Genomic DNA, 21858 nt, shown 5'->3' with positions numbered 1-21858 from the left:
TCATCTTTCTTTGACAGAGAACCGGGATGATGAGTGTCTTATAGATGGTGATTTTACATACTCGAGAGAGGACTTTACTTCTCAATTGCCTTCTAAGTCCAAAGAAGCAGTGAATTGCAAGAGTTATTCTTCGTTTGATTTCAGCGCTGGTGTCGTTGTCTGCATTAATAGCGATGCCTAGGTAGACAAAATCATTAACTACCTCAAAGTTATAGCTGTCCATGGTGACGTTTTGTCCAAGACGTCGTCGTTCAGTGTCCTTTTTTGATGACAGCATATACTTGGTCTTGCCCTCATTGACCACTAAACCCATCTTCTTCGCTTCCGTCGCAATGCTCAAAAACGCTCCACTGACATCACGCTTTGATTTTCCAATTATGTCAATATCATCTGCGTATCCGAGTAATTGGATGGATTTTCGGAAGATTGTGCCTCTAGTGTTGACGGTTGAGTTTTGCACAATTCTTTCCAAAACGATGTTGAAGAAGTCGCATGACAGTGCATCGCCTTGTCTAAAACCTTTTTTGACATCAAATGCATCGGTAAGATCTTTTCCGACCTTGATAGAGCAGCGTGCATTCTCCATCGTCATTCTGCACAAACGGATAAGTTTGATAGGGATGCCAAAACTAGAAATTGCTCGGTAGAGCTCTTCCCTATAGATGCTGTCATACGCGGCTTTAAAATCGATAAAGAGATGGTGGGTATCGATTTGAAGCTCCTGGGTTTTTTCCAAGATCTGCCGTAGTGTGAATATTTGGTCGATAGTGGACTTTCCTGGTCTGAAGCCACACTGATAAGGACCAATCAGGTTGTTGACGAATGGCTTCAGACGTTCACATAATACGGCAGAGAGGATCTTATACGCAATGTTAAGGAGACTGATGCCTCTGTAGTTGGTGCAGTTTAGAGGGTCTCCTTTCTTATGTATCGGGCACACTATGCTGAGATTTCACTCATCGGGCATGCTTTCTTCCGACCATATTTTGCAGATGAGTTGGTGCATGCTCCTTACCAAGTCATCGCCTGCTGCTTTGAATAGTTCGGCGGTGATGCCGTCAGCTCCAGCAGCTTTGTTTGACTTAAATTTAGATATAGCAATCTTCACTTCGTCAAGGTCGGGTAGGTGGAATTGTTGATCTGCGTCGCCGAGGTTGAGTGGTTCTATCTCCCTTACAGCGGAATTCGGTTCTTCATCGCCGTTATATAATTTGGAGAAGTGATCTTTCCATATTCTCAGCATCGACTGTGGTTCTACTACGATGTTCCCTTGATCGTCTTTACAGGCTTCGGTTCGTGGCTGGTACCCTTGGGAGGTTTTTTTTACCTTTTGGTAAAATTTACGAACCTCATTCCTGTTGTGAAATCCCTCTATCTCCTCGATCGCGCGCTTCTCATGCTCTCTTTTTTTCCGTCTAAGAAGCCGGTGTTCCTCTCTCCTCTTCTGCTCGTAGAGCTCGCGAGCAGCTCTAGTCCTTTTGTGCAGCGCCGTTTTGTATGCCTCTTGTTTCGCTGCGTGAGCTTGCTGGCATTCGTCGTCAAACCAGGGGTTTCGCTGTGGTGGCCGTGTGAAACCTAGCACTTCAGAGGCGGCATCTCTGATGGCTGCAACGCAATGTTGCCACTGGTTTTCAACACTTATTAGAGACTCGATCGGAAAAGGACATGGCAGTCTCTTGCGATTGTAGCCGTCTAACGTCGAATCTTCTCACAGTACTTCCTTGTTTTGGCTTGGATCGGGATATCCGTAGCCGTACCTTGGCTACAACGAGGTAGTGGTCCGAGTCAATGTTGGTCTCTCGGAATGTTCGGATATCCTGGATACTGGAGAAGTATCGTGCGTCGATCGCAATGTGGTCAATCTGGTTGACGGTTGATTGATCAGGAGATTTCCATGTCCCCTTGTGGATATTGAGATGCGTGAACTGCGTACTAGCTACCAGAACGTCTCGCCCCGCAGCAAAATCGACCAGCCTGAATCTGTTGTCGGAGGTGGTGTCGTACAGGCTGTATCTCCCGATTATGCCACCAAAGATGTCTTCTCTTCCTAGCTTGGCATTAAAATCTCCTAAGACAATTTTAATGTCATAGCCAGGGCACTGCTCATATGTTTTGTCTAAGAGCTCGAAGAATATGTCTTTGGTGTCTTCATCTTTCTCCTCTGTTGGGGCATGCGCGCATATTAGGCTTATGTTGGCGAATTTAGCCTTGATGCGGATTGTCGTGATGCGCTCGCTCACACTATTGAAACTCAAGACTTTTTGCCTGAGCCTAGTTCCAACAACAAATCCACACCCAAATAGACGCTGTCTTTGTTCTCGATAGCAGTCTCCGTAGTAGATATCGCAGTCTTTAAGTTTGAGTTTGCCCGGTCCATCCCATCGCACTTCTTGGATGGCTGTAATATCTGCCTTGCAGCAGTTTAGGGCTTCCGCTAATTGTTCGGCTGCACGTGGTCTGTTAAGGGACCTAACATTCCACGTACATATCCGAAGTTCGTTGTCCTTATTTCGTTTGCGTGGGTTTTCAACAGTGAATCCGTCCGTATCCGAGGCTTGTTGTTGCTTCGAAACTATGATGTTTTTACGTGGCCAGGAAGTCACCCCGACGGCACAACCCCCAACCTGGAGGGCCAGATCCTTAGTATAACTCCAAGGAAGGGGAGCCGGATGAACCGCTCCTTATAGGCCTGGGCTCCGAATATGTCGAAGAAGCCCTATAAGGTGTTCACTAAGTAGTTCGACCTTACTGGAACTGTAGACGCCACCGTTGATTCTATCTCGAGAATTCGTCCGCTGCCGCCTGGATAAGGAGAGGTGCCTTAGTGGAAACACCTCTCCCCTTCTCTCTCGTTTGCTGCCCCCAACAACTTTCCACTGGGGTTGGAACCCAATCTCCAGTTGAGGTACTAGGCACCCGATGTTCACCGCGGGGAGGTGAGAGTAGGAGTTGATAGACACAGGTGGGTTTTGAGAAAAACCTGTGGACGCTTGTGTCATCTTGAATGCACATGTCTACCATTTGAACATCAAACGATCTAAGCCGGCTTTGATCCAACTGCCGATAGTCTGCACTTTGGTAATCTCATGGTAATAATGGGACTTCTGCATTGTCAACAAGAAGGACACAATCCAATTGCGTTAGTTGGAAGAGCTACGGTTCGGCGATCCTAATGGAAAAAAAAAACAGAACGAAACCAACTAGGGTCGTCGGTCATTGAGACAAATTAATTGGCTATAGAAAAACAGCTTAATAGAATATTCAAGAATCATAAGGATGTACTTTGGGATACTAGTAAAAACAAAAGTTACATATCTCTTATTAGGTAACTATAATAGAAACCTAATGCGCTTTAAAAACTCAATCGATTTGATAATTTTTCTTTCAGAGTCGTCAACAATGCATCATGGTACGAAAATCTAAATGTAGTGGACTTTGTTGCCAATATGGGAAGACACTTTCGAACGGGATCAATGCTCTCAATATCGTCAGTCCAGTCGCGACTTGAGAGTGCAGCTGGAATGAGCTTTACCGAATTCACATATCAAATTTTCCAAGTTTATGACTGGTTGCATTTGCTTCAGAAATTCGATTGTCGCTCCAAATGGGAGGCAGTGACCAAATAGGCAACTTAATGACTGGCCAGGAATCATCAGCAGAGTAGAAAAAAAGAAATCAGTATTTGGAATGACACTGCCTCTTGTTACCAACGAAGAAGGAGAAAAGTTTGGAAAATCTGCTGGAAATTCCTTTATTATTAAAGTAAAGTAAATCATAAATAATGTCGAATAAAAATAATCCTAGTCAGCAAAGAAACAGTAGAATATACAATATATACAAAATTACACTATAGCAACAAGTTGTTTGCAAAAAAGAAATAATAAATTCGTTTTTTTTTATTGTATTAAGCTGAATTGTAAGGACTTAAGTCGTTTCGTAATTGGAGTTAAGTCATGACTCAAGCTAGAATTAAACAATCAACTTAAAGGGCCAACGCGTTGACTTTGTGACGTCATAAAATTTATTTAAGTAATCACGTTACAAAAATGATATTTTAATTTTAAGGAATTTAATTAAGGAATAAAGATCAAAAAAATTTAACATTGGATAAGTACACATCAAATTTCAAATCAAAATTAGATTAATTTTTTATTTCTATGTAACTAAATCTTTGTTTTATTGATTTATTTGTATGGTGCTAACATCAAATCAACTAAAAACAAATTTTAAATAAGTGACCATTAAAGCTGTTATTTGAACATGAACACTGAAAAAAATATCGTTCATAATATCAATAAACAGCGTTTATTGACTTGTTTTTCATTGGCTCAATACATTTTTTCTTGATATTACAAAAAATTTTGGATTACAAAATTGTTTTCTTCAATAAACGATTTACTGTTTTAAGTAATCGCCGTTTATTGAAAATGGAAATTTAAAAATCAATTAACTATTGCTCCTACATTGAGCCAAACAATATGTTTATAAAAAGACATTTTTCACTTTAATAAATGCGTTTATTGCCTCAATAACCTATTTTTAAAGGTCAATAAACTTTTGTATTAATATTATATGTGTTTTTTTTATTTTCACAATAAACTCATACATTGCTCCAAGGAACCGTTTGTTGGGACAATAGTTTTTACTTTCTTGACATTGATAAACGCGTTTATTGGCGCAAAAAAAAACATTTTTAAATTCCAATAAACTTTTTTATTGAAATGAACCATTTTTAACTGTCGCAATAATCTCATACGTTGCACTAACGAACCATTTTATTGGGAAAATAATTTTAAATATCTTTCCATTTATAAATGCGTACAAAAACTGTCAATTTAATTTTTCTCATAATTTTACCAGATGTCAAAAACGATATTTTTCGTTACATAAAATTGTTTTGGGGATAAAATCATTTTTAGTTCATATAATTTTCGAGGTGAAAAATATTTTGTTTTTTAGTTTTTTTTTTATTTATAAGAAAATGTTAATTGGATTTTTTCCAAAAAATATATTTGTTTGGTATCGTTCGTGAGATATTTAGGGTTTACCAAAATATTTGCCTTTTTTTCAAATTGCTATGTCAAAAAAAATACCCACTCAATTTTCTTGAGAGAACTTTCTGCATTATTATCTGTATAACAAAATTTATTTCAAGTCCATATCTCTACTGGTTCTTGAGCTGTGGACGACTAAAAAACGTCGCGAACGCACACACGCAAGCACAGACAACTCTCTAAAAATCTTTTATTTCGACTCTAGGGACCTTGAAACGTCGAGAAATGTCAACATTTTAAATTTGACAAATCGGTCCCATTACAATAATTTTCTATGTTAGGTTAAGAATGTTCGCACTATTATTTCAAAAAATCAAATGGGGTGGCGCAACAGTCCGTTGTGAACCAGGGCCTAGTGACTTACAACTCTCAACCATTCCTGTGTGCGAGTACTGTTGTCAGGAATGGAAGGGACCTACAATTTAAGGCCGAATCCGAACGGCTAGTTTGAGAAAGCACTTTTTCATGACAAGAATTACTCTTGAAGGATTTGTCAATTCCTCGCAAGAGGCAGTACCCGCGAAAATTGTTTTTTTAAATTAAGGGATTGAACCCAAGACCCCTTGCATGACAGTCCAACGCACTAACCATCATGCTACGGGTACTACTCGCACTATTATTTGCATGGTTTAAAAATATTTGTCTCATTTGAAAATGATTCGAAAAAATAGGGAAAACCTTAATTTTTCTAATTGGCAACCACAAAAAGTTTATATTCTAATTTTTATTCTATTTTTTGTATTGTGTGCTTTTTTTAAATGATTGCATTGCCAATCAACCAATCAAAAAAAAAAAAAAAAAACAATTATACAAAATATAAATACAAAATTATAACAAAAATGTATTTTCATTGACTCCCTCGAACTTTCACTGAATTTGTATACATTCTTCTCTATCTTCTGTTTTTTTAATAATCTTTAAATTTATTATTTTATACTGGAATTCTTACTCATTTTTGCCCCCACCCCAATGCATTCCACATGCAAAACATGTGGAACGAATTGTTTAGGAAGACGTAAAAAGATGTCAGGTCGAGGGTTAATCTTCATGATAGTACTATTCAAATATACATCCAGAGAAAGGAGATTTGTGTTTCGATTTCATACATTCAAATGGCAGATCTTTGTCAGACAAAATTTTTTCGATGGGTTGCAATCACATTTTTTTCAATGACAAATATTTACAATGATAGCTTTTAAAACGGAATTGAGGATTTCAATAATAAAAACTAACTAAGTTACCTAAAGAAAATTCTCATGAATAGTCATCAAGAGTGCATCTATACTCTCTGATCTACAGTCGAAGATATAAGTCACAGTGATGCCCATAGAGGAAATATATTATCTAGAGTCCCGACTTAATAGGTTTGCTCTCTTTCGGTCTACAAGCTAAATTGAGAGGATTTTGTCCATAAGGATAAGCATGTGTTAGTTGTCCCGTGCATTTCTTATGAGACCAAGCCATTATGAATGTAGTTGTTATTTCCCCGCGGGTGAAAAAACTATAAGGTGAACTCAGCCGTTCAAAAAAGAGATCCATTGAATTTAAAAATTGAAAAATTAATGCAATATTTTAAGAAAAATAAATTTTGCAACTTCTTTTTAGTGAAAACTGTGCTAAAAATAATAATTGACTGCTTTTGGCAAACAAATTCTATGATTTTTATGAAAAGTTTCGCTAAAAACAGAAAAAATCATGCCGAAAGTATAGCCGCACCCTAGAACTGCAATGCGAACGTGGCCCAATTTGAGTTGTTTCCAGTTTTGACAGATCAAGAACGAGGTGAGTATTTTGACAACAATAATTAAAAGGAAAACAAAATACAATTTCTGCGATTTAAATAATTCAAAACAAAATACAAAAGTCAAAACTAATAAAAACAAAGTTGTTAATAGTACTCCTTATTAACAATTTCATACAAAATGATCCAAAGTCAACTATTTCATCGATCTAAAACGTGCCTTCATCATATCCAAAGAAGTATTTCCCAACGTAACCTATTGGCTCTAGCTGATAGAGGATTCTTTCAGGATCACTTTCCAGACAACGCTGGGTAAGTTGTATATTGTTTTGTATGTTTATAAAAACTACAAGAAATCGTAATGAACTATATTCTGTTCTTCTTAAAACTGTTGTCCGGAAATGACAAAACTTTTCACAAGTAAACATCAAACGATCTTACTTACTTACTTAAGGTGGCGCTACAGTCCGGGGCGGACCTGGGCCTCAACCAACAAGCGTCTCCAGCCAGCTCGGTCCCTAGCTAGCTGTCTCCAGTTTCATACGCCAAGTTGGTTGAGGTCCTCTCCCACCTGGGTGCGCCACCTGATTCGCGGTCTTCCTCTACTGCGCCGTCCCTCGGGATTGGATTCGAAGACCTTCCGGGCTGGAGCGTTGATGTCCATCCGCTCTACATGACCTAGCGATCTAAGCCGTTGGACTTTAATTCTGCTAACTAGGTCAGTGTCGCTGCACAGCCCGTACAGTTCGTCGTTATATCTTCTCCTCCATTCTCCATCTATGCGTACGGGACCAAAAATCACCCGAAGAATTTTTCTCTCGAAGCATCCTAAGACGCTCTCATCTTTCTTTGACAGAGAACCGGGATGATGAGTGTCTTATAGATGGTGATTTTACATACTCGAGAGAGGACTTTACTTCTTAATTGCCTTCTAAGTCCAAAGAAGCAGTGAATTGCAAGAGTTATTCTTCGTTTGATTTCAGCGCTGGTGTCGTTGTCTGCATTAATAGCGGTGCCTAGGTAGACAAAGTCATTAACTACCTCAAAGTTATAGCTGTCCATGGTGACGTTTTGTCCAAGACGTCGTGGTTCAGTGTCCTTTTTTGATGACAGCATATACTTGGTCTTGCCCTCATTGACCACTAAACCCAACTTGTGCCTCTAGTGTTGACGGTTGAGTTTTGCACAATTCTTTCCAAAACGATGTTGAAGAAGTCGCATGACAGTGCATCGCCTTGTCTAAAACCTTTTTTGACATCAAATGCATCGGTAAGATCTTTTCCGACCTTGATAGAGCAGCGTGCATTCTCCATCGTCATTCTGCACAAACGGATAAGTTTGATAGGGATGCCAAAACTAGACATTGCTCGGTAGAGCTCTTCCCTATAGATGCTGTCATACGCGGCTTTAAAATCGATAAAGAGATGGTGGGTATCGATTTGAAGCTCCTGGGTTTTTTCCAAGATCTGCCGTAGTGTGAATATTTGGTCGATAGTGGACTTTCCTGGTCTGAAGCCACACTGATAAGGACCAATCAGGTTGTTGACGAATGGCTTCAGACGTTCACATAATACGGCAGAGAGGATCTTATACGCAATGTTAAGGAGACTGATGCGTCTGTAGTTGGTGCAGTTTAGAGGGTCTCCTTTCTTATGTATCGGGCACACTATGCTGAGATTTCACTCATCGGGCATGCTTTCTTCCGACCATATTTTGCAGATGAGTTGGTGCATGCTCCTTACCAAGTCATCGCCTGCTGCTTTGAATAGTTCGGCGGTGATGCCGTCAGCTCCAGCAGCTTTGTTTAACTTAAGTTTAGATATAGCAATCTTCACTTCGTCAAGGTCGGGTAGGCGGAATTGTTGATCTGCGTCGCCGAGGTTGAGTGGTTCTATCTCCCTTACAGCGGAATTCGGTTCTTCATCGCCGTTATATAATTTGGAGAAGTGATCTTTCCATATTCTCAGCATCGACTGTGGTTCTACTACGATGTTCCCTTGATCGTCTTTACAGGCTTCGGTTCGTGGCTGGTACCCTTGGGAGGTTTTTTTTACCTTTTGGTAAAATTTACGAACCTCATTCCTGTTGTGAAATCCCTCTATCTCCTCGATCGCGCGCTTCTCATGCTCTCTTTTTTTCCGTCTAAGAAGCCGGTGTTCCTCTCTCCTCTTCTGCTCGTAGAGCTCGCGAGCAGCTCTAGTCCTTTTGTGCAGCGCCGTTTTGTATGCCTCTTGTTTCGCTGCGTGAGCTTGCTGGCATTCGTCGTCAAACCAGGGGTTTCGCTGTGGTGGCCGTGTGAAACCTAGCACTTCAGAGGCGGCATCTCTGATGGCTGCAACGCAATGTTGCCACTGGTTTTCAACACTTATTAGAGACTCGATCGGAAAAGGACATGGCAGTCTCTTGCGATTGTAGCCGGCTAACGTCGAATCTTCTCACAGTACTTCCTTGTTTTGGCTTGGATCGGGATATCCGTAGCCGTACCTTGGCTACAACGAGGTAGTGGTCCGAGTCAATGTTGGTCTCTCGGAATGTTCGGATATCCTGGATACTGGAGAAGTATCGTGCGTCGATCGCAATGTGGTCAATCTGGTTGACGGTTGATTGATCAGGAGATTTCCATGTCCCCTTGTGGATATTGAGATGCGTGAACTGCGTACTAGCTACCAGAACGTCTCGCCCCGCAGCAAAATCGACCAGCCTGAATCTGTTGTCGGAGGTGGTGTCGTACAGGCTGTATCTCCCGATTATGCCACCAAAGATGTCTTCTCTTCCTAGCTTGGCATTAAAATCTCCTAAGACAATTTTAATGTCATAGCCAGGGCACTGCTCATATGTTTTGTCTAAGAGCTCGAAGAATATGTCTTTGGTGTCTTCATCTTTCTCCTCTGTTGGGGCATGCGCGCATATTAGGCTTATGTTGGCGAATTTAGCCTTGATGCGGATTGTCGTGATGCGCTCGCTCACACTATTGAAACTCAAGACTTTTTGCCTGAGCCTAGTTCCAACAACAAATCCACACCCAAATAGACGCTGTCTTTGTTCTCGATAGCAGTCTCCGTAGTAGATATCGCAGTCTTTAAGTTTGAGTTTGCCCGGTCCATCCCATCGCACTTCTTGGATGGTTGTAATATCTGCCTTGCAGCAGTTTAGGGCTTCCGCTAATTGTTCGGCTGCACGTGGTCTGTTAAGGGACCTAACATTCCACGTACATATCCGAAGTTCGTTGTCCTTATTTCGTTTGCGTGGGTTTTCAACAGTGAATCCGTCCGTATCCGAGGCTTGTTGTTGCTTCGAAACTATGATGTTTTTACGTGGCCAGGAAGTCACCCCGACGGCACAACCCCCAACCTGGAGGGCCAGATCCTTAGTATAACTCCAAGGAAGGGGAGCCGGATGAACCGCTCCTTATAGGCCTGGGCTCCGAATATGTCGAAGAAGCCCTATAAGGTGTTCACTAAGTAGTTCGACCTTACTGGAACTGTAGACGCCACCGTTGATTCTATCTCGAGAATTCGTCCGCTGCCGCCTGGATAAGGAGAGGTGCCTTAGTGGAAACACCTCTCCCCCTCTCTCTCGTTTGCTGCCCCCAACAACTTTCCACTGGGGTTGGAACCCAATCTCCAGTTGAGGTACTAGGCACCCGATGTTCACCGCGGGGAGGTGAGAGTAGGAGTTGATAGACACAGGTGGGTTTTGAGAAAAACCTGTGGACGCTTGTGTCATCTTGAATGCACATGTCTACCATTTGAACATCAAACGATCTACGCCGGCTTTGATCCAACTGCCGATAGTCTGCACTTTGGTAATCTCATGGTAATAATGGGACTTCTGCATTGTCAACAAGAAGGACACAATCCAATTGCGTTAGTTGGAAGAGCTACGGTTCGGCAATCCTAATGGAAAAAAAAAAAACAGAACGAAACCAACTAGGGTCGTCGGTCATTGAGACAAATTAATTGGCTATAGAAAAACAGCTTAATAGAATATTCAAGAATCATAAGGATGTACTTTGGGATACTAGTAAAAACAAAAGTTACATATCTCTTATTAGGTAACTATAATAGAAACCTAATGCGCTTTAAAAACTCAATCGATTTGATAAAATTTCTTTCAGAGTCGTCAACAATGCATCATGGTACGAAAATCTAAATGTAGTGGACTTTGTTGCCAATATGGGAAGACACTTTCGAACGGGATCAATGCTCTCAATATCGTCAGTCCAGTCGCGACTTGAGAGTGCAGCTGGAATGAGCTTTACCGAATTCACATATCAAATTTTCCAAGTTTATGACTGGTTGCATTTGCTTCAGAAATTCGATTGTCGCTCCAAATGGGAGGCAGTGACCAAATAGGCAACTTAATGACTGGCCAGGAATCATCAGCAGAGTAGAAAAAAAGAAATCAGTATTTGGAATGACACTGCCTCTTGTTACCAACGAAGAAGGAGAAAAGTTTGGAAAATCTGCTGGAAATTCCTTTATTATTAAAGTAAAGTAAATCATAAATAATGTCGAATAAAAATAATCCTAGTCAGCAAAGAAACAGTAGAATATACAATATATACAAAATTACACTATAGCAACAAGTTGTTTGCAAAAAAGAAATAATAAATTCGTTTTTTTTTTATTGTATTAAGCTGAATTGTAAGGACTTAAGTCGTTTCGTAATTGGAGTTAAGTCATGACTCAAGCTAGAATTAAACAATCAACTTAAAGGGCCAACGCGTTGACTTTGTGACGTCATAAAATTTATTTAAGTAATCACGTTACAAAAATGATATTTTAATTTTAAGGAATAAAGATCAAAAAAATTTAACATTGGATAAGTACACATCAAATTTCAAATCAAAATTAGATTAATTTTTTATTTCTATGTAACTAAATCTTTGTTTTATTGATTTATTTGTATGGTGCTAACATCAAATCAACTAAAAACAAATTTTAAATAAGTGACCATTAAAGCTGTTATTTGAACATGAACACTGAAAAAAACATCGTTCATAATATCAATAAACAGCGTTTATTGACTTGTTTTTCATTGGCTCAATACATTTTTTCTTGATATTACAAAAAATTTTGGATTACAAAATTGTTTTCTTCAATAAACGATTTACTGTTTTAAGTAATCGCCGTTTATTGAAAATGGAAATTTAAAAATCAATTAACTATTGCTCCTACATTGAGCCAAACAATATGTTTATAAAAAGACATTTTTCACTTTAATAAATGCGTTTATTGCCTCAATAACCTATTTTTAAAGGTCAATAAACTTTTGTATTAATATTATATGTGCTTTTTTTTTATTTTCACAATAAACTCATACATTGCTCCAAAGAACCGTTTGTTGGGACAATAGTTTTTACTTTCTTGACATTGATAAACGCGTTTATTGGCGCAAAAAAAAAACATTTTTAAATTCCAATAAACTTTTTTATTGAAATGAACCATTTTTAACTGTCGCAATAATCTCATACGTTGCACTAACGAACCATTTTATTGGGAAAATAATTTTAAATATCTTTCCATTTATAAATGCGTACAAAAACTGTCAATTTAATTAATAATTTTACCAGATGTCAAAAACGATATTTTTCGTTACATAAAATTGTTTTGGGGATAAAATCATTTTTAGTTCATATAATTTTCGAGGTGAAAAATATTTTGTTTTTTAGTTTTTTTTTTTATTTATAAGAAAATGTTAATTGGATTTTTTCCAAAAAATATATTTGTTTGGTATCGTTCGTGAGATATTTAGGGTTTACCAAAATATTTGCCTTTTTTTCAAATTGCTATGTCAAAAAAAATACCCACTCAATTTTCTTGAGAGAACTTTCTGCATTATTATCTGTATAACAAAATTTATTTCAAGTCCATATCTCTACTAGTTCTTGAGCTATGGACGACTAAAAAACGTCGCGAACGCACACACGCAAGCACAGACAACTCTCTAAAAATCTTTTATTTCGACTCTAGGGACCTTGAAACGTCGAGAAATGTCAACATTTTCAATTTGACAAATCGGTCCCATTACAATAATTTTCTATGTTAGGTTAAGAATGTTCGCACTATTATTTGCATGGTTTAAAAATATTTGTCTCATTTGAAAATGATTCGAAAAAATAGGGAAAACCTTAATTTTTCTAATTGGCAACCACAAAAAGTTTATATTCTAATTTTTATTCTATTTTTTGTATTGTGTGCTTTTTTTAAATGATTGCATTGCCAATCAACCAATCAAAAAAAAAAAAAAAAACAATTATACAAAATATAAATACAAAATTATAACAAAAATGTATTTTCATTGACTCCCTCGAACTTTCGCTGAATTTGTATACATTCTTCTCTATCTTCTGTTTTTTTAATAATCTTTAAATTTATTATTTTATACTGGAATTCTTACTCATTTTTGCCCCCACCCCAATGCATTCCACATGCAAAACATGTGGAACGAATTGTTTAGGAAGACGTAAAAAGATGTCAGGTCGAGGGTTAATCTTCATGATAGTACTATTCAAATATACATATATAGAAAGGAGATTTGTGTTTCGATTTCATACATTCAAATGGCAAATCTTTGTCAGACAAAATTTTTTCGGTGGGTTGCAATCACATTTTTTTCAATGACAAATATTTACAATGATAGCTTTTAAAACGGAATTGAGGATTTCAATAATAAAAACTAACTAAGTTGCCTAAAGAAAATTCTCCTGAATAGTCATCAAGAGTGCATCTATACTCTCTGATCTTTTCATTTCTTCTGTTTTCTGTTTTGTCCAATGTTTTACTTATTTATTGTTTATTGTAATTTCTTCTTTTTTTTTTAAATAGCGTATTAGGAGATCAATTGGTTGACAGAATTCAACTGAAAAAATATAAACAAAAAAGAAAGAAAGCATTTCAAAACAAATAATCGAAGTTGATTAGTGGCCGATGAAAAGCAGTTGTTGCTTCTTGTTGCCGACCACTATGTCTGGTGCATAATGTTTCAAGCCTATTTTGATTCATATGGCTGCCTTCTTTTTGATCTGTCAACTGTCAATCGAAAAATTTACTATCAAAAATCAAAATGTTGAGGTTACCAATTAAAATATCGTCCTGTAAGTTTTAATTATTTTAATTTTATTATAAATATTATTAATCCATGATATAATAATATTACTTTGCACTACAAAATATATACTTATTTTCCTTTTAAGTATTATTTTATGTTATGCAATAAACTTGAAAATAAAATATGTACTAATAATATGTCACGCTTACAAAAATTATATCGTTTTTTAGTTATTACAAAGTGGAGTCGAAATTTGCACTATGTTAGCCCAACAGTTCGACCATCTTTAACTATAAATCAGATTACAATTTCCCAGATTCCTGCAGTCGAATGTGTTTTGAAGTTTTCCCTTACTCCTTTCAAAAATAAGATCATAAACGATCTACCCTTGAATAATGTAATAATTGAAAACCCAAGAGACTCACTTTTAAATGAAATAAGAGATATAATCAAAAATGAAAACATAAAACACATGCCAGGTCAAGACAACAATTTAAATGCGATTCAGGCGGCAAGACTTATTGTCATTAGAAGAAGGAAGATGAAGAAACACAAGCTCAAGAAACTGAGGAAAAAGATGAATTTCGAATGGGCAAAGGTAAAGATTTCATTTACTATGTTCTTTATTTGAAAACAATTTTTAATATTATCAGGTTCGTCAAAGGAGGGAAATGAGAAAGGAAAAAGCATTTCAGGCTGGGCTAATATCACAAATTAAGACAGCTGAGAGGTTCTCCGCAGACCAATACGTAAAGTCTAAATTGCAAGAAGCCAATGAAACTCCAATTCCAAGGTTCTGGAGGGGTAAACGATTGCCTCAGTTCATTATTAAGCAGAAACTAGGACTTTAATAAAAAAGATAATATTAAAATAATATTATTATAAAAATTATGCACTCTTTTATTTTTCAAATCATTTTGAATTTGGATTATATACTACTATTTTCCTTTTCGAACCTCAATTAGTTGCGTAGTTCTGATTTTTTGGTGAGCTGTTAGTCTAAATATCCCATCCAAAAATCAGAACAAAACAGTTTTTTCATGAGCTATACAATAATAAAGTAGATTGGTCCAAAAGAAGAAGATGTTTATCTTGTTTTAGAGGGACACTGTAGATATTTTCCGATCGTGTCGCTAATATTGATTTTTTTTACTGTAAGTAATAGCGGCTTTATCAGGTATTTTGTAAGATTTAAATTTTGCGAAAACTGAAATAAACCGAAATTCAAGAAAAAAACTAAAACCATTTGGATTTAATTGTCAAACACTTTAAGCCAATTTTGTGATAAACTTTATTTATAAATTGTAGCTAATTTCTTGGAATATGATGCTTGTAGTTATCCAAAAATCATAAACAAAACAATTTTGTTTTTGGAATATTAAGTGTTAGTTTTGTTTTAAATTTAGCACAACCTATTATAATGAAGAGAATACAAGGTTACTCCAATGAATAAAAAGTAAGTCAAATTGCAGTGAAGGAGGTGTAACAATTATCGATTTATTTTATGTCTGTGCGAACTGTATACCATAATGCAAGAAGCAACTTCACTCAAAAAGTGTAAAAGATAAAGAAAACAAGGCGCTGATTTACATGTAAGTATTTTAATATAATATTTTTTTTAAGGAAGAAATATCAATGTTTTTAACTCCAGACACTGGCCATTGTGTGCTAATTTTTGTAAGAAGCGTTAGATTACATTTCTAAACAACTTGTGGCGATTGTGGACTTAAAGGTACATTTCTCTGTCCAGTACTCAATTGTTGCTGTATCATGTTCGGTAACATCAGGCCATAGCTGCCGCAGGCGTTGACGGCGGAGGTGTCACCATCTCTACCAAAAGTCAAATACTTTCAACGCAACAAAACCAACAGCAACAACACCAAATCAATGATGCAAGTAGAAACTTCGACATTCAGTATAGCCGACCGCTAACGCCCTTCTCCCAGCAGCTGAGTGATCATGCTGAAACGATTCAACAGCAGTAACAGCAAGTGAAGAGTAGTCAAGCAATTCAGGAGAGTTTATTAACTTACGAGTTTACAGGAATATTTTAAATTATATGATTTTTTTAAGACTTCCAACATGCTCGGACTATTCATCAGCTACCAAGAAATATAATGCAAGCCGCTCAAAAAAAAAACACTGTTGCAGTGGCAACAAAATCATCATCTTCTGGTTAAGTGCGAATCGAAAAATTTATATTGGGATCAACTTGCTTAACCTTCCTTTTTTAGGTCTAAATCCAGACTTAAAGTGCCAAATGTCTCACTATCTCGCTGCCACAAAAGCGCTACAAGGATACTTATCTGGCTAAGCCAGCTACTACTTTTGCCGCTGAAGCTGACACAGACGATATAGAAGAGGTAGCTGAACCGAATGCCGGTTTAGAAGCAACTTTTTGGGACATTAAAAAACCTCCTAAATGATGGGAGTCAGAAAAAATTAACAAGCCTTCTTAAAAAATAAATTATAAATAAATTAAATAAAAAATAATCTCTTATCAGTTTTGTATGTACTATTTTAAAATTCCCGGCAGTTTAGGTAAACTTAAGGACTTAGAAAAATTCCCTGAATTTATTGCATCACCAAAACTAAGTACCTTTGGAACTGACTTGGATCACACAGATTAACGTCGACATAGAAATGTCCCTAAAAATTGCCTAATGAGTGGCTGAGCATAGAGTTGTAAGCCTACAACCTGCACCTAAATTAAATTTGCCTCGCAAAAGAATGTTAACGTAAACGACTTAATAAGCCACAATTTTTCAATCTATGGATCGACTTACGAGCCCTATTCCGTTAACATTATCAATTTCATTGTGCGTTCGTTGGCCAGAAGGCCCATGATAGCAAGACTACTTCCAAGTTTTAGTTTTCCCAAATTACTCAAATTAAATATTAAATTAATGAATAACTTCTTATTTGTTTTGAATTCTTGGGAAACAATATTTGTAATCCTTATTCTTCTTATGGGTTGGTTCATCACGTTCGTTTCGTGTCTATTCTTTCGCAATTTCATGAAGTAAAAAGATTCATGAGTTTTCATTTGACTCTATCTAAAGTTTTGAAAACATTGATTGAAATCCTTTTATGGTTTTAAATAGTTCGTTTAAGATTCAATTATTGATGCTGATTACGAATCTGAACTTTGATTTTAGCTACGTGTTCTTAAACTGACACATTTTTTCAAAATTATTTTTGTATTTTTTCAATTTACTGCAAGAACTTTATGTTTTAACCTTATTCTGGTTAATAAAAGTCATCACAATTGTTTTTTTAAAGCTAGTATCCAAAAGCCTTATATGTATAATATGTCAGTTATTATAAGGTTGGATATAATATAAAAATATATTTTTATTTTATTTTAAAAAAATAAATAAACATGATTAACAAACCAAGAAGTCTACATATTTAATGATTAAAATAATTTTTTACCACAAACAAAGAATACAATATTGTAAAATTCGGTTTGACTCAACAATTAAAACTTATTCACACTTGTAAATAAAACACAAATTTACTCTATTTAAAGCGCTCCAAACTTATTTATTCAAAACTTTCAACAATTACTTTGCAAACGCAGTCTTTACTTTCAATTATTACTTTTCAAACATTCTTTACTCTACACAGTTCACAATCAATATTGAACTGCTTCGCTTCCGGCGCCTATTTATACACTTCAAATCGGTTCGAGAAACTACTTGGTTCTTGTAGGCGCCAATTATTCTCGATGCTTAACGAAGCGTGTTCTCCTCTTAATCACTAGATGTTGCCCCTTATTATAAATGTAGAAAAGGAGACATTTTAAATGGATTGATTTCAAATCGATATGTATGCTTTATATACATATACTCGTATATACTATGAACAAAAGAAAACATAAGAAATTAACAACTAGAAAATCATAATGGTAAACTTACTCTTTTTACTGCTTAACGTTTATTAGCTATTTTATCCTCTTGACTGATGAGGATCATGATGTATCCGAACAAGAACCACTAGATTTTGAAGATCCTCAAGATAAGAAAAGTTATACTTGAGATAAATTTTGAAAATACAAACTCTCACCTCAACCGGAACAACTTGCAACACAATGCTTTCTCTTCGTGTTATTGGTTAAAGATTTTTTGGATGGGATGGTCTTCTCTTTCGTTTGGGCTGTAGGCTTTTGTATGGAATTGGAAAAGGTGAGGAATGTCTATGTATAGGGTGTCCCAAAATTAACGCAAGATTTGAATTTGCCGCCATTTGTGCAGTGAAGTGTTGGCAACCCTGAAAAGCTAACTGTATAGTGTCCGATGTGTTATTCCATACATAACCCTATCCTATGTACTTTACGAGTCAGTAAAAATATAACTATCAAAAGACTAAAAACGGCGTTTTCTATTTAATTCAAATCTTGCGTTAATTTTGGGACACCCTTTACATATGATATGCAACTATAGAAACATAAATAAAAGCATAATTTAAATAAAAAAACTTACCACAAGAAAATATAAAATTAACTTACTTGGAGGACGCCTGGACTTGGTAATTTAAGACCACTGCCAGTTCGACCACCAGGGAATTTGGAATGCATGAAAGGATCATTCACTTCACGAGTTGGACGCACTACTCTCTCGTCCTCATATTGAGGCATCCTATGTTCTGGCAGTTCTCTGTATCTAGCTCTACGGCCATAAGGATCTAAATCTTCGTAGATTGGTAGTCGTGGTCCTACGGTAAAGGAGGTGGAATAAGGCTGGTTGGTTCTTTATAATTCTGACGTCTTGGATATTGGATATTGTGGAACAACCTTTAAATGATTAATTCAATCAATTCGAATCCGTTTTGGATCTTAAATTAACTAACTTCTTGTTGTGTAGCTGTTCTTCATATATATATATATCTTTTTCAAAAATCGGACTTGTTAGCATCTTCCTTCTTCTTAGCACCTTCGAGATCGATTTTTATCCCGTTCCTCTTTGCTTACTTCAATATCTCGCCACATTTTTCTTAGATTATTCAACAATTTCACCTGAATCCTCGTCGTCTTCTTCTTTATCGTCTTCGTCTCCGTGATTGCTATCTAGTTTCTCCAGTTACTTGCTCCTAGTGTTCCTCTTCCTCTATCACTAGTTGCCGTTCGGGTTAGTTTGTATTTGACAGAGATCCGTTCATTTTCAATAGACATTTTACTGGTTTCTTTGATCGGTTAATCGATACGCTTTTCGGAATCCACTCAGTTCTTCGTGGCTCATGTTAATATCACAGTATATTCCACAGCACAGACACCCTAGTTCCTTTATCTTCGTGATTTACGTCCCTTTAACTTGACGTGATTTAATTTCCTTGAACTTCGTGATTTACATCTAACAGTTTTAGTGGATTGATTCCGAGATACCGCGCCCGGCCTCTGTGCATACTCTTTCCACTGATAGATAAAGCAGGTTTGCTGGACAACTTGCTTTTCTCTTTGGCGCTTCAAGCTTCGTCAACTTTATTGCTTAGTAATGACGACGAAGACGAAATTGAGTTGAATTGGATGATGACTTGATGAACATGAACTTACGCGCGATTATGCTCGTTCCTCAATCCAAATGGGACTTGCGAATTCCAACTTTTTCGATCCGGATTTCGTTCATGTTAAATTAAACAGTCCGTTGCGAACCAGGGTCTAGTGACTTACAACTCTCAACCATTCCTGTGTGCGAGTACTGTTGTCAGGAATGGAAGGCACCTACAATTTTGGTCCGAATCCAAACGATGAATTTGAGAAAGCACTTTTTCATTACAAGAATTACTCTTGACAATTTCATTATGTGGCTTACTAAAAAAATGCAGTTATCTTCTGGTTAAAAGCAATAATTAATGCTTCTCAAAATACAAATCTGCATAAATTATATTTTTAAAAGAAAAAATATTCTATACCTAGACTTTTTTTGTTTTGATTTCATTTTTGTTATCAAAATACTCACCTCATTGTTAATCTGTCATAACAGAGACTTACTCAAATTGGGCCATGTTTGCATTGCAGGGTGCGCCTATACTTTCTGCATAATTTTTTCTATTTTTAGCGAAATTTTTCATAAAAATCATATAATTTGTATGCCAAAAGCACAATTAATTTTTCTTTAATTATTGCATTCATTTTTCAATTTTTAGATTCAACGGGACTAGATATATATTTTCTCTATGTTTTAATTGTCGAACATATTATGTTGGGAGTAAAAATGGGCAAGAACTCCAATATAAAATAATAAACGTATTCAAACTCAGCTAAAGTTCGAGGGAGGCAATAAAAAAGACATTTTTGTTATAATTTATTATTTATATTCTGTGTAATTGGGTTTTTGATTGGTAATGAAGAAAATTTAAAAAAAAGAAACAACAATTAGAAAAATTAAGGTTTTACCTACTTTTTTGAAATGATTTTCAAATGAGACAAATATTTCTTAACAATGCCAATAAAGTGGGAACCTTTTTTGTTTAATTGTCTTTTAAGGATAAATAATTAAAAAGAATGACTTATACAAGGTACATTAACTTCAGAAATTTCTTGAGAAAATTCAAATGTTATTAACTTCCCATAGGAAGTTATTGTAACTGGTCCGATTTGTCGAATTGATATTTGAAGGTCCCTAGAGTCGAAATAAAAGATTTTAAGAGAGATGTCTATGCGTGTTGTGTGTAGGTTACTAATTAGTTTTTTATCTCTCGTACGTACGTCCGTGCGTCCGTATTTCCGTAAGTTCTGGAACTTTTTTTCGTCGTTCATAGCTTAAGAACCAATGGAGAGACTTCAAATTAGTTTTGTTATGCAGAAAGATGCAAAAACAATACTAAAACTTGGTAAAAATTGATTTGAGACTCAAATATCTTTTTAAGAATTAAAAATATTGGCTTCAAACTAATTTTATCTCACAAAAATATTTTTTTTTAGATTCAGCTTATTTTTATAAAAACCCAACAGTACATTTTATTAAAAAAAATAAAATCTACAAAAATAGTACGCGAATAGTACTAAAATTGTTACAAATTCTTTTTTGACTAAAATCGAGTTTAAAAAATACATTTTGAAATCAAAGCATTTAAAGTTATCAGTGTGAGTCACATCCCAGCAGCTTTTTTTTTTAAATATGTTCATGTTCAAATAACAGCTTTTATGGTCACTTATTTAAAAACCCTTTTTAGTGGATGTGATGTTTGCACCATCAAAACAAATCAATAATAATTGAGGTGAAAATTAAAATTGACAAAGATTTAGTTATATATAAAAACGTTAAGCTAAATTTAATTTGAAATGCATTTCATCAATGTTAAGGTTTGTTGATCTTAATTCCTAAATTAAAATCCCTAAAATTAGAATGGAATTTTTTATAACGTGATTACTTAAATAATAATTTACATCTGACAAACCAAAAAACCAAAACCATTTGCGCTTTTTCCTAAGAACGCAAGAAGCTACTACACTATCTTTACCCATTTGTCCATTTTTTTTAAACAACAAAAAATGAGGGTGAGGAGAATAGTGGGTCCTTAAACTAATTTTGTTACTTTTTTGTTTTAATACATTAAACAAAATTATTCCCTAGAAACTTCCTTACATTTTTATCTACGCAACAACTTGCCAACTTAAACAGACACTATCATACTTATTCATGTACCTATTTAAACTCTGGACCTATATGCTTCCAAAAGGATAAATATAGAAAAATATGTTTCCAAATACGTAAACTTGCATAAATTCTTAATTTTTTAAATTTTAACACAGTTGTTTCGCACTGCAAAATATTAAAGAAAAAAGTATGAAGCTACTCTTAGAAGGTCAACGCGTTGAATCTTTGATGTAAAAAGACGTCATTTGTAGGTCTACAATTAAAAACCAATAATAATTATGTAAAAAGCTTTCACTGTACTAATTTAAACATTCTTTCACATCCTAATATAAAAAATAACGTTGGCTTAAATAGATATTATTTTGTCTAATCGTGTGATAGTCAACGTCTTAAGCATTGACCCTGTGTACGT

General features: G+C 35.8%; 1 protein-coding gene, 2 long non-coding RNA genes and 2 pseudogenes across 4 annotated transcripts; 4 read left to right on the top strand and 1 right to left on the bottom strand.

The window, feature by feature from the left end:
• Window positions 1-3014: 3014 nt before the first annotated feature.
• On the top strand, window positions 3015-3771 carry LOC129945086 (tyrosine--tRNA ligase, mitochondrial-like; annotated as a pseudogene).
• Window positions 3772-10536: 6765 nt separating this feature from the next.
• LOC129945085 (tyrosine--tRNA ligase, mitochondrial-like) overlaps window positions 10537-21858 on the top strand; it is a 79583-nt pseudogene continuing 68261 nt past the window's right edge.
• Window positions 13745-14739, top strand: LOC129947989 (uncharacterized). Its single transcript, XM_056058791.1, has 3 exons — window positions 13745-13894; window positions 14079-14446; window positions 14502-14739. Exons 1-3 carry the CDS (start codon window positions 13864-13866, stop codon window positions 14697-14699), a joined length of 597 nt encoding a protein of 198 aa, XP_055914766.1. The 5' UTR covers window positions 13745-13863; the 3' UTR covers window positions 14700-14739.
• Window positions 15492-16348, top strand: LOC129947993 (uncharacterized). Its single transcript, XR_008781813.1, has 2 exons — window positions 15492-16023; window positions 16083-16348. It is a non-coding gene; the product is annotated as an uncharacterized LOC129947993 (long non-coding RNA).
• LOC129947992 (uncharacterized) lies at window positions 17390-19799 on the bottom strand. 2 transcript variants are annotated; one of them, XR_008781812.1, is made up of 5 exons: window positions 18700-19799; window positions 18359-18643; window positions 17917-18013; window positions 17769-17862; window positions 17390-17709 (listed from the first exon to the last, which is right to left on the bottom strand). It is a non-coding gene; the product is annotated as an uncharacterized LOC129947992 (long non-coding RNA). The 2 variants fall into 2 exon arrangements; XR_008781811.1 differs by having other exon boundaries at window positions 18359-19799.

Source organism: Eupeodes corollae, chromosome 2 (genome assembly GCF_945859685.1).
Source record: "Eupeodes corollae chromosome 2, idEupCoro1.1, whole genome shotgun sequence".
In the NCBI taxonomy this organism is placed as follows: domain Eukaryota; kingdom Metazoa; phylum Arthropoda; class Insecta; order Diptera; family Syrphidae; genus Eupeodes; species Eupeodes corollae.
This window is presented reverse-complemented; position numbering and strand designations above follow the sequence as displayed.